Source organism: Capsicum annuum, chromosome 3 (genome assembly GCF_002878395.1).
Source record: "Capsicum annuum cultivar UCD-10X-F1 chromosome 3, UCD10Xv1.1, whole genome shotgun sequence".
NCBI classification, from domain to species: domain Eukaryota; kingdom Viridiplantae; phylum Streptophyta; class Magnoliopsida; order Solanales; family Solanaceae; genus Capsicum; species Capsicum annuum.
The window spans coordinates 254,446,729-254,460,007 of NC_061113.1; the positions used below are offsets into that span (position 1 = coordinate 254,446,729).

General features: G+C 31.3%; 2 protein-coding genes across 14 annotated transcripts in view; both read left to right on the forward strand.

Moving 5' to 3' along the window:
- Window positions 1-6,641: 6,641 nt before the first annotated feature.
- LOC107863816 (protein NPGR1) overlaps window positions 6,642-13,279 on the forward strand; it is a 12,143-nt gene continuing 5,505 nt past the window's right edge. Inside the window, exons 1-5 of one of the 13 annotated variants that reach the window (XR_007053889.1) lie at window positions 6,642-6,892; window positions 7,766-8,033; window positions 8,267-8,473; window positions 12,001-12,051; window positions 12,629-12,972. Coding sequence is in view for 1 of the 13 variants with exons in the window: in XM_047409851.1 (XP_047265807.1) it covers window positions 6,797-6,892; window positions 7,766-8,033; window positions 8,267-8,274 (372 nt within the window). In the remaining 12 variants the exon portion in view is untranslated. Of the gene's footprint in view, window positions 6,909-7,765; window positions 8,034-8,266; window positions 8,474-11,070; window positions 12,973-13,279 lie in introns of those variants that run through there. The other 12 variants (XR_007053888.1, XR_007053884.1, XR_007053881.1 and 9 more) reach the window with 12 other exon arrangements.
- LOC124897199 (VAN3-binding protein-like) lies at window positions 12,979-13,279 on the forward strand (the record flags this gene model as incomplete). Its single annotated transcript, XM_047409850.1, is given in 1 exon segment — window positions 12,979-13,279. A coding segment is annotated over 1 exon segment (62 nt), but the record flags the coding sequence as incomplete, so codon positions are not given.

Here is a 13,279-nt window from a genome sequence, read left to right on the forward strand (position 1 = left end):
ATTTTGTATCTACATGTTCTCTCTTATTCTATTTATATGTGACATAATGTATACTTGTATTCAATATCTTGATGTGTTGTTGTAATATATGTGAGATATATTAGAAATGTCAGCGTAAGCGGTGTGGGTTACCATTGTGGCATATTTTCTGATTACAGGTGACGTGCCCTTAGTGTATATTTTGTATGCTTTATTTACTACTTTGCTTGGCCGTCCTATGATACCTACTGAGTACAAGTGGACCGTACTTATTCCTACTGTGCCCTTTCGATGCAGGTCTTAGCTCGAGTGCGCCTCATCTTGATTTACTCAGGCGATTGTTGGAGCTTCCAAGGTAGCGGGTGGACATTCATGCGTCCGAAGTTCACCTCTGTCTTTCTATAGTTGTTATGTCTTTATTAGTATTCAGAGACAGTTATTAAGATCACACCTTCATTTTTGTCTGACTACCTATCCTTTGTTTTGTTGTAATTGTTATTTTTTTTTTTAATGTAACCCGTGGGGTGTTGTTATTATTACCTCATTGTTGTTGTCATCTTGTGTTGTTAAATCTAGTTTGGTAGTTGTTTTGGGGTTGAAACACACCCTTATATTTCGTTCTTGTTGTTGTTGTAGTGAATTCGAGAGTGGTCACCAAATAAGTCCACGGGTTCTTCAAACTAGTGGACTGATTTGGTGTTTGCTTTGTGCCTTCCTTTGTCATTCTCGTATCATTGGTAACCATAACTCTAGTTTGACTTCTCTTATTGAATTACTATTAACAATATAACCTACAGTTGGATTACTTTCTGTGACAAACATTTGAATATAATTGGTAGAGCCTTTGATCAACAGTCTAATAACAACCACAATACTTAGTGAACACAGTATTCCCTGTGGGATTCGACACCCAACCCAGTTGGGTTCTATATTTGATAGCGACCGCTTATACTTTCTAACGAGAGTTGTAATTTGGGCATATCGGTAATCTGTCAAAAATTACCAAATAGATAAAGACATCTGCTGCAATAGATTAGTCATCTATTGCAATAAATTAGTAATCTGTTGGAAATAACAAACAGATAAAGTCATATGTTGCAACAGATTGGTAATTTGTTGGAAATGACCAACAGATAAAGACATTTGTTACAACAGATGATCCATCTGTTGCAACATATGTGTATATTTGTTTGATAATTTTCAACAGATGACTCATCTGTTGCAACAAGTTAAATTTATTGCAATAGGCTATACACTTAAATAATCATGTAATTACTATGAGATTAATTGAAGTTGTAATTATGAAATCAATTTAGCTATTACTAATAAAGACTTAATTTAAATTATTTCAAATAAAATTAGTCAATTGATCTCACAACGAATACACTAAGATGGTCATTTAATTAATATGAGAATCATTGAAATCATAATTGAACTTATCAATTCATCTTTAATTATACTTAAATCAATGTAGTTATTACTAATAATGTCTTAATTTGAATCATTTCAAAAAAATTGGTCAATTATCACTTTACCCAAGACGAATATACTTAGATGATCATTTAATTACAATGAGATTAATTAAAATCGTAACTAAAATTATCAATTCATCTTTAATTTTAATTAAATCAATTTAGTTATTACTAATAATTTCTTAATTTTAATTATTTCAAATAAAATTGGTCAATTGATCATTCTACCTAAGACTAAACACTTAGTTGATCATGTAATTACTGTAAAATTAATTAAAATTATAAGTGAACTTACTAATTCGTCTTTAATTTTAGTTAAGTCAATATAGTTATTTCTAATTATGGCTTGGTTTGAATCATTTCAAATAAAATTGGTCAATTGATCACTCTACTCAGGACGAACACACTTAGTTGATCATGTAATTATCATGAGATTAATTGAAACTGTAATTGAACTTATCAATTCATGTTTAATTCTAGTTAAATCAATTTAGTTATTACTAATATAATGGCTTAATATGAATCAATAGATGACTAACATATTGCAAAAGATGAGTAATATGTTGAAAATAACCAAACAGATAAAGACATTTGTTGCAACAGATTAATCATCTATTGCAACAGATTAGTAATCTGTTGGAAATGTCAAACATATAAAGTCATATGTTGCAACAGATTGGTCGTCTGTTGGAAATGACCAATAGATAAAGATATTTGTTAGAATAGATGACCAATCTGTTGCAACATATGTGTATATTTGTTTGATAATTTTCAACAGATGATTCATCTGTTGCAACAAGTTAAATCTGTTGCAATAGGTTATACACTTAAATAATCATGTAATTACTATGAGATTAATTGAAATTGTAATTATGAAATCAATTTAGTTATTATTAATAATGGCTTAATTTGAATCATTTCAAATAAAATTAGTCAATTGATCACTCTACTCACAACGAACACACTAACATGATCGTATAATTAATATGAGAATAATTGGCTCGTAATTGAACTTATCAATTCATCTTTAATTTTAGTTAAATCAATATAGTTATTACTAGTAATGTCTTAATTAAATCAATCATGTAATTACAATGAGATTAATTGAAATCGTAATTAAAATTATCAATTTATCTTTAATTTTAGTTAAATCAATTTATTATTACTAATAGTTATTTAATTTTAACTATTTCATCTAAAATTGGTCAATTGATCATTCTACGTAAGATTAGCACTTAGTTGATCATGTAATTATTATAAAATTAATTGAAATTATAAGTGAACTTACTAATTCGTCTTTAATTTTAGTTAAATCAATATAGTTATTTCTAATTATGGCTTGGTTTGAATCATTTGAAATAAAATTGGTCAATTGATCACTCTACTCAGGACGAACACACTTGGTTGATCACGTAATTACCATGAGATTAGTTGAAACTGTAAGTGAACTTATTAATTCATGTTTAATTCTAGTTAAATTAATTTAATTATTACTAATATAATGACTTAATATGAATCAATAGATGACTAACATGTTGTAAAAGATGAGTAATCTGTTGAAAATGACCAAACAGATAAAGACATCTGTTGGAAATAACCAAACAGATAAGACATCTGTTGAAAATGACCAAACAAATATAGACACATGTTGCAACGGATGACTAACCTATTGCAATAAATGATTCATCTATTGAAAATTATCAAACAAATATAGACATCTGTTGCAACAGATGACTAAGTTGTTACATTATATGAATCATCAGTTGAAATTATCAAACATATAGGATATATGTTGGAAAATAATTTAAAATACTAAAGCTCTGATGTTTTCAAGAGAACTCAAATGTTTGTCCCCTTGTCTAAGGTCTTGTCTTTAATTTTAGTTAAATCAATTTAGTTATTACTAATAATTGCTTGATTTGAATCATTTCAAGTAAAATTTATCCATTGATCATTCTATTAAGGATGAATACCTTAATTGAAATTGTAAGTGGACTTATCAATTCATATTTAATTTAGTTAAAATCAATTTAGTTATTACTAATAATGACTTAATTTGAATCATTTCAAATAAAATTGATCGATTGATCACTCTCTTTGAGATGAATACACATAATTGATCATGTAATTACTATGAGATTTTAGTTATATCAATTTAGTTATAATGAATAATGGTTTAATTTGATTCATTTCAAATAAATTGGTCAATTGATCACTCTACTCATGATAAATACACTTAATTGATCGTTTAATTAATATGAGATTGATTGAAATTGTAAGTTTATATTTAATTTTAGTTAAATTAATTTAGTTATTACTAATAATGACTTAATTTGAATCATTTCAAATAAAATTGGTTGATTGATCACTCTACTCAGGACGAATACACTTAGTTAATCATGTAATTACTTTGAGATTAATTGAAATTGTAAGTGAACTCATCAATTTATGTTTAATTTTTGTTAAATCAATATAGTTATTACTAATAATGACTTAATTTGAATCATTTCAAATAAAATTGGTCAATTAATTGTTCTGCTAAGTATGAAACACTTAATTGATCATGTAATTACTATGAGATTAATTGAAATCGTAATTGAACTTACTAATTCATCTTTAATTTTAGTTAAATCAATATAGTTATTTCTAATAATGATTTAATTTGAATTACTTCAAATAAAATTGGTCAATTAATCATTCAACTTAGTACGAAACACTTAATTGATCATGTAATTACTATGAGATTAATTGAAATCGTAATTGAACTCACTAATTCATCTTTAATTTTAGTTAAATCAATATAGTTATTTCTAATGATGACTTAGTTTGAATCATTTCAAATAAAGTTTGAATCATTTCAAATAAAGTTGGTCAATTGATCACTCTACTCAGGACTAACATACTTAGTTAATCGGGTAATTACCATGAGATTAATTGAAACTGTAATTGAACTTATTAATTCATATTTTATTTTAGTAATCAATTTAGTTATTACTAATAATGGCTTAATTTGAATCAATAGATGACTAACATGTTACAACAGATGAGTAATCTATTGGAAATGACCAAACAAATAAAAACATCTATTGAAAATAACCAAACAGATATAGACATATGCTGTAACAGATGACTCACTTGTTGCAACAACTAATTCATCTATTGAAAATTATCAAACAGATATAGACATCTGTTGCAATAGATAACTAAGTTGTTGCAATATATGACTCATCTGTTAGAAATTATTAAATACACAAAATATGTGTTGAAAAACAATTTAAAATACTAAAACTCAAATTTTTTTGGAGAACTCAAACGTTTTCCCCCTTGTCTAATGTCTTGTCTTCAATTTTAATTAAATTAATTTAATTATTATTAATAATTGCTTAATTTGAATCAATAAATGACTAACCTGTTATAAGCGTTTGTTGCAACAAATAACTAACTTGTTGCAACAAATAGGTCATCTGTTGAAAAATAATTAAAATACTAGGGAACTCAAATATTTTTAGGAGAACTCAAATATTTGTTCCATTGTCTTAAAGAATTGTCTTTAATTTTAGTTAAATCAATTTAGTTATTACTAATAATTGCTTAATTTGAATCAACAGATAACTAACATATCGCAAGAGATGATTCTCTGTTGGAAATTATCAAACAGATAGAACATCTGTTATAACAGATGGGTCATCTATTAAAAAGCAATTAAATACTAGGAAACTTAAACATTTTTAGGAGAACTCAAACGTTTTTCGTCTTGATCCTTTTGCTTTTGATGTATGATATACTATTTTTGTCTTCTTTACCTATTTCATGAAATTTTTCATGTGTTTCACTTATTCTTTGTGCCCCTATTGAAATTTTTTTAAAAAAAATTAGGTCAAATTTTATTCGTATATCACTTGGACATTACTGCATAAGTGATTTTGTAAGTACAATTATGATTTTGGTTGAGTTTTTTATTTGGTATATCTGCTACTGCTCCAATGGATAGAACCTGCAACATGAATTCAACATATGAGTCATTTGTTGCAACAAGTGAGTAATCTGTTGCAACATACGACGAATCTGTTACAACAGATGACCCATCTGTTAGATTCCTGTTACAACACTAGAGTATGAATCCAACAGATGAGTAATCTGTTGCAACAGATTAGTCATATTTGTTGCAACAGATTACTCATCTATTACAACAGATTAGTCATATATGTTGCAACAGATTACTCATCTGTTGAATTCACGGTATATGTTTTATCCATTATTGAAAAAAATCAGTAGCAGATACACCCTGATGAGAAATTCAACTAAAAATTATAATTTTACTTACTAAAATCACCTAATAAGTAATGCCCAAGTGATATACGAATAAAATTTGACCTAAAAAAATTTGATCAAGTAACAACAGTAGCGGTAACAACAACAATGTTCAACAACAGAAAGATGATGATGTTGAACAAGAAAAGGTGATAATAAAGAACAAGATGATGATAAAGAAGAAGATGATGAATAAAGTAACAAAAACAATGAACAACAAAAATTGTGAAGAGAGAGAAAACTCCAATAAACGAGAAGAGAGAGAAATGTGCCTTTTTTTCCCCGTTTCTAGTTATATTAGGTTTTATATTGGATCAAAGTATAAATTAAAAACTTGTGGGTTATTTTCAAACTTCTCTTACTTTCTTAATATTTAATAAAGTAATTGTTACCTCCACTCAATTATTAAAACTTATGTCACCCACACCTCATTTTAAAACTCTTTTGTCACCTACAATCCAAAGCCCTAAAGTATTACTCGTGATTAGATCAATTAGATTTACATAGTAGTGAAATTTGCGTAAATATTTTCTATCAATTTTTTTTAAAATTTAAATTTAAAATCTTTAATTAAAATTAAAATAATATTTTGTTATATTTTTTCTTTTCTTTAATATAGAAGCAAGGTTTTCGACATTGCAGCCTGTTATTATTTTCAAAAAATTTAAGGGCATTTAAATCATTGCAGACAATAAAGCTGCACCAACATTGCACCATAATATTGTACCAACAGCAGCATAAAATATACAATTAAAGTGATTGGAATAAAAATATTATAATTATTTGGTTATTTATTTTATAGAGCCACGTGTTCATCTTAAAGGATATTTTAAACTTTTAATGTTGCTTTCTTATGCTACGTGTTCTTTAAACTGACCTACATCAGCCACGTATCAATTTTCTTTCCATCTTCTTCTTCGTTGTCATATTATACGCTGTCTTATTCTCTATTTTCCTCTTTGATAGAATTCTTCTATATTTCATTGAATATAATTTATATTTAGAATTAAATCAAGTATGATATACCGGTAGAAATGAACGAAAGTAATCTGATAGCTTGTGTTTGGCTGTGTTTTTGTGAGATGCTAGAGGTTAGCAGCCCCATATACATCGTAGCAGTATGTAATTTGGTACGAAATCAAATGGGTACAAAATTCTGATTCCAGTTTCTTGCTTAATTGTATCTGATCGATACGTGCATGTTTTCAAATAGACATGTTGGTACATGGCCCTAGCCCCTATATGATTTTGTATTACTCTTTCTTGATGTCTCTGTTATTTTTCTGAGCAAATTATAATTGTAACATTAAACCTATTTCATAAAAAAAATTGAGGTATCACGTGCTTATTGTTATTGTTGGGTTTTCAATAGACGACAATATTACACCTACATATTTTTGGTCCAATTCTTTTCTTAATGTGATTATTATTAACAAATAACAATCTTGAAGTTATGCATCCAAAATGTTTGATGATATGCCAGACTCATTTTTCCCCCTATTTTTGAGTGATGGAGTTTATAAATTTTATTTTGTAATAATGGAAGGTTACTTAACTCAACTAATGGTCTTAATCACATCCCTTAGACTTGATCTTTTTGAGGATCAACAATAGAAAATTATGTGAGATAGAAACTTTTTGATATCTTTGTACAGACTTTTTGATATCTTTGTAGAGGAGCTTGTCAAAAGGACTACGCAGCCAAATAGTAACTGAAATTAAGGTTGTCGCTTGAATGGACACTATGTCACTGATATGAAATCTTCTTGCTGATAGCAACCCATAACTATGTATAAATTGTATATAGTTATAGGCTATGAGAGATTATTATCTTAGAGAAGCTTTAAGTTAGTAGTATTCGTGTTTTTTGTCTTTGTTTTCTTCATGAATGGTCTTAATTTATCATGACAAAGTTGGTAGTTATTTAATTATCACAAACCTGACTGCTTTTAGCACTTAGATTAATGTAATTTCTCTCTCTTTCTCAATCTTTTTTATTGCAGTTGTTTGCTACTGATACTTCATTGTTGGGGAAGCTAAAATATCAAAGAGGGAATTTTGATGCTGACCTTCAAGTGTTTCAGGGAATATCTATTCGAACCTTGTCCTTGAGAATGTCTAAATCCATTGCTGAGGGAACGAGGCCATTAAAACCACTCTCCAAAGGTGATGTTGTGCCTGTTGGCATGATGTTACTGCATTCCGTGAGTCTACTTCTTCAAGCAAATTTGCTTAAAGCAAAATCCTTAGAGGAGCTGAGCCGAATCAAAGGTAAAGTCGTGTCTCTTTTATGTTATTTGGTTTTGCAATCGCTTAGCATTACATTTCTAGGAGACTGAAAAAGTATTGTCAAATCTTAATAATGTATGCAATTGACAAATGAACACTATGTTAATGTGTTGAGAGCTGTGTTGTCATTTTTTCGGTACTGTTGTGACTGCATATGATTTTTTAACCCCCACACCCACAAAAAAAATGACACTGCAAAGGGCTCTAACGTATAGGTGGATGACAAATGTTCTGCTTGGGTTGCAATTCAAGCAATTGATTTTATCGGTAAACAAGTCCAAGTTGTTACTGAATATGGAAAGAAAGTGAGGCACTAAAACTTATATCAAATTGATGCTTAACTTGACAAGGATAGTCCTTGATGAGTTCGAGATTAGTGGAGGAGAAAGGCTTTGCTGTGGCCAACAAGATAGATACTGAAGGTAAGAGTGATTCATGTCTTGACTTCATCTGCTAATTCCGAGGTAAATGCTTTGTTTGAGTTTGGTATAACTAACTTATTCATCAAATTATGGGAAATTACGATTGTTTATCTTCTATACTATAACGATCTAAAAGTTTAATGAAATATGTGAAATTTGTGATTTTGTGTGATTCGGCTATTGTATCCCTCTTCATAGTTGTATTATGATATTTTTGAGGTATGGGAGTGATTGACATGGTTTTCGATGCATTTTGGTACCATTTATGCGATATTGTTGTTTTTGATGATTTTCAGAGCCTTATTTTAGACTTATGGGGATATCTTTTGATCCGTGCTATGAATGGCAGAACGGACTGCGTCAACAACTCTAGAATATTGATTTTAGGCTAGGTAGACCTTTTGTTTGGGTCCCGGGGCACTCGAGCTCATTTCGACCTATTGATCAAAAAGTTGAAAAATTGGAAATATGAGTGTGGGACCCACATTTGGTCGAAACTACCTCGGATGGAAACTCCAAATTCTCTAGCAAATCCGAAATGTCAATTTTAGGGTGGTAGGACGTTTGGTGTGATTTTTCGGCTTTTAAATCTCATTTTGATCCTCGATTTAGAAAATTGTGATTTCCAGTTTTGGGGATTAGCTTTTTGAAAATGATCTTTTTCTAAAAATCTGGCTTTGCCAACGCATCCGGAATATCGAATTTAGTATGATTGCATAGTTTGTTTGTGTATATCGGGCTTCAAATGAATCTCGGGCACCCCATCGAAGTTCGGATTAAACTTTAAAAAAGTAAACTTTTTTGTGCAGATTTTTCTGTAATATATATAGCAGTTTTGGGCCTATTTTACTCATTTTTCATCTTGCCTCTTGGGATTTAAACCCTAAAATAGTGTGGGAGCTTAAAAGTAAAGTTTGTGGGAGATTGGGAAGCTAGATTAACATCTATTTCTTGGTTTTATTACGGCTTTAAGGTAAGAATTCGCCCTTTTCTTAGTAATTTCTTGATTAATTTTCAAAACTCCAAAAATCTTAGGGCTTGATTTTAAAATCTTAGGGCTTGATTTTAAACTCTAATTTTACTCCTTTTCACTTGAATAGTGTTTTTATCTTAAAATTACTAGTTTTTCATCAATTTAACCTTCAAAACAACTTCGATTCTAGATTTTAATCCGAATTTCAAAGATTTTTCTCGGTAAAGTTCAAAAATAATTTTTCTTTGATTTGAATCTCGTTTTTTACTCGGTTTAACTTGGATTTTCAGATGTAGGTTCCTAAAAATATTGGGAACATGTTTTGAAGTAAAACTCCGGAGGTCCGTTTTGATCCCGAATCAAAAGTAGTCAATATGAGTTTTGTTGGTTTTATTTTGATGCATATATTCCATATTTGATATTTTTAGTAGAGTTCGGGATTGTTCATGAAAATTAAGGTCGTGGGTTTAAAGTGTAGCGGATCGGTTTCGGCTTTTGAGGTAGGTTATGGCTTAACTCTTTCAGCCCACGCTGGATAGTAAATGATGGTACAAAATACATGTTAAGGGTGGAAACTAATAATTAAAAATGTCTATATATGTGTTTTGTCCATGTGGGGGCCCATATGTGATGCAATTATCGAAATTAAGATATTATGTGATGTGTGTGACTGTGCGGAGTCCTATGTTATGTTGATAGCCTTGAATATATGTGAATAATTGTATTGTGTTATTGAAATGCCTAATGTGGTACCATTGGTGTATTGTGATATATTCATACTAGTTATATGAGACATGTGAAAATTCATGAATGAAACAGAAATAATGAGTGGATATTGGCTCACGTGGTTGTGAAATGTATTATTGTGATTGGTTGTGGAAATATATCATTGTAATTGGTTGTGAAAATACTCATTGTGATTGTTGTGAGCATTATATCCTCACATCATACTCATTCATAAAACATTGGTACCACTGTAGCAACGTCTGAGAAACACTGGTAACACCTTTAATAAAACCCTCCCCAAGAGAAGTGCCCGAGAGGAGATACTGTAACACCTTATAAAACCCTCCTCGAGGGATGTGCCAGGGAGGAGATATAAGATATGTGGATTGTATACGAGTTGACGAACCCCCATGGGTCCTGCATTGGGAGGCTTGCCTCCGTAGGTGTATACGGGGACTATGCGATGATCCCGGAGGTTGTGCGACAACCTCGTGCATCATGATCATCATGATCATCACTATCATCATCATATACATTGCACTTACTTTATAGTATATATATTATGTTGTATTGTCATATTGATTTACCATCTATGTAATTGTCTTATTTTCTTGTACTTGTATTTTGATGATCTTCTATATGCAAGTTCCCCCGTGTTCTACTTATATGTGATATAATGCATACTTGTGTTTTATCTTGGTGTGATATTATAATATATGTGATATATTAGAACTGTTAGTGCAAGCAGTGTGGGCTACCATTATGGGATATTTTCTGATTGCAGGTGACGCTTAGTATATATTTTGTATGTTTTACTTACTACTTTGCTTGGTCGGCCTATGATGCCAACTGAGTACAAGTGGACTGTACTTATGCCTACTGCGCCCTTTCGGTGCAGGTTCTAGCTCGAGTGCGCCTCAGCTTGATTGACTCGGGCGATTGTTGTAGCTTCCAAGGTAGCGGTTGGACATTCATGAGTCCGAAGTTCACCTCTATCTTTCTATAGTAGTTATGTCTTTATTAGTATTCGGAGACTGTTATTATTCTTTTGTGGTTATGGATTGTATATGGGTTGACGAACCCTTCATGGGTTCTGCGTCGGGAAGCTTTAGCTCTGTAGGTGTATACGGGGATTATGCGATGATCCCGGAGGTTGTGCGACGACCTCGTGCATCATCATCATCATATACATTTCACTTACTTTATTGTATTTATGTTGTGTTGTATTGCCTTATTGACTTGTCATTTATTTATTTGTCTTACCTTCCTTTCCTTGTATTTGATGGTCTTGTATCTACATGTTCTCTCTTGTTCTATTATATGTGACATAATGTATACTTGTGTTCTATATCTTGGTGTGTTGGTGTGTTGTTGTAATATATGTGAGATATATTAGAACTGTTAGTGCAAGTGATGTGGGCTACCGTTGTGGGATATTTTCTTATTGCAGGTGACGTGCCCTTAGTGTATATTTTGTATGCTTTATTTACTATTTTGCTTGGTTGGCCTATGATACCTACCGAGTACAAGTGGACTGTACTCATACCTACTGCGCCCTTTCGGTGCAATTCCTAGCTCGAGCGCACCTCAGCTTGCTAGGCTCAGGCAATTGTTGGAGCTTCCAAGGTAGCGGTTGGGCATTCATGCGTCCGGAGTTCACTTCTATCTTTCTATAGTAGTTATGTCTTTATTAGTATGTAGAGACAAATATTATTCCTTTATGGTTATTTTTCTGATGTATTTGACTCCTGGATTGTATTAGTAGTTCTTACACTATTGACACTTGGTTTTGGGCATGACTAATATTTTGAATAAATTCTTTCCGCAGTGTTATGATTACTTGTATGGTTCGTCTTCATTCTAGAAGCCTTACCTTGAGGTATTTTTATTTTTTTCTCTTTTTGTATCAGTTTGGGTGATAGGCTTACTTGTCAAGGTACGCCGCTACAAGTGTCATCATGACCCTCATTCGTACTTTGATAAGTTTAATCTTGATGTATAATATTAGATGTTTTCAATCAACTGCCGTAGCTTGTTCTCTGAATCTAAATTAGCAAATTTCACTCTTTCTTATACCTGTTACTTTTTATTGGGCTTGAAGCCACTATTCCTATTATTTTGGGATGCCGGTACAATTAATTTTGATGTTATGATACCCAAAAATAGCTCTTAACTAGAAAAATGCCGGTGTCTAATTTTTTTTCTGATATTATGTCTTTTTTTATACTTTGTAGGTTATATTCATGAGTAGAGAATTTATATTGGCTCTATCTTTTGCTGAAATAATGTGGTGACCTCATTTTTTTTTTGTTGTGTAGACTGTGTAGCTGAATGTACTGTTTTAGTGGATGCTAATGCATAGTTGTGTCATTTTCAGTACAATCATCTGAACAATGTACCGATTAATGACCAGTACAGGAGCAATGCTACTGCTACTCAGTTGTTACTGGTGGCAGTGGTGGAGGCAGAAAGACGATGGGTAGGTGGTTGAAGGATAGAAGGGAGAAGAAGAAAAATGGGATGAGGGCACCTAATGCACTTCTGCATGTTACTGTATCGGTTACAGGAGTTAGCAGCTTGATAACGGCTACAACAGCCTCATCTGGTAGCGGAAAGGATGAGCAGATGGTTAAAACTGATATGGTTGTGGCTTCTGCTGCATCCATTGTAGCAACATAACGTGCTAAAGCTGCTGAAGCTATGGGAGTTGAGTGCGAGCATCTTGCATCAATGATTAGTTTTGCTGTGAAGGTTCAATCTGCAGGGGATATTATGACATTAACTACAGCTGCAGCTACTGGTACACTTCTGAATTGCTCAGTTATGTTAAAGTTTTCGTCTAATTTCAAATGATTTAGGGAAATTAATAATATTGTGTTGTTAGTATAGGATTTAAGTCTGGTAGGTGATGGATTTGATTTGAGTTATATATGTATGTAGTTTAATTTTTGACGTATTATTTTTTAGCTCTCCGTGGTGCGGCTATATTAAAGGCTAGAACATTAAAGAAAGTATAGAACAGCAGTAATTTCTTTTAATAAAGGGATGGGAAGTGGCAATGGTGGTGGTAGCAATGGTACTTCTAGCGGTGAACTAATTCCCAAAGA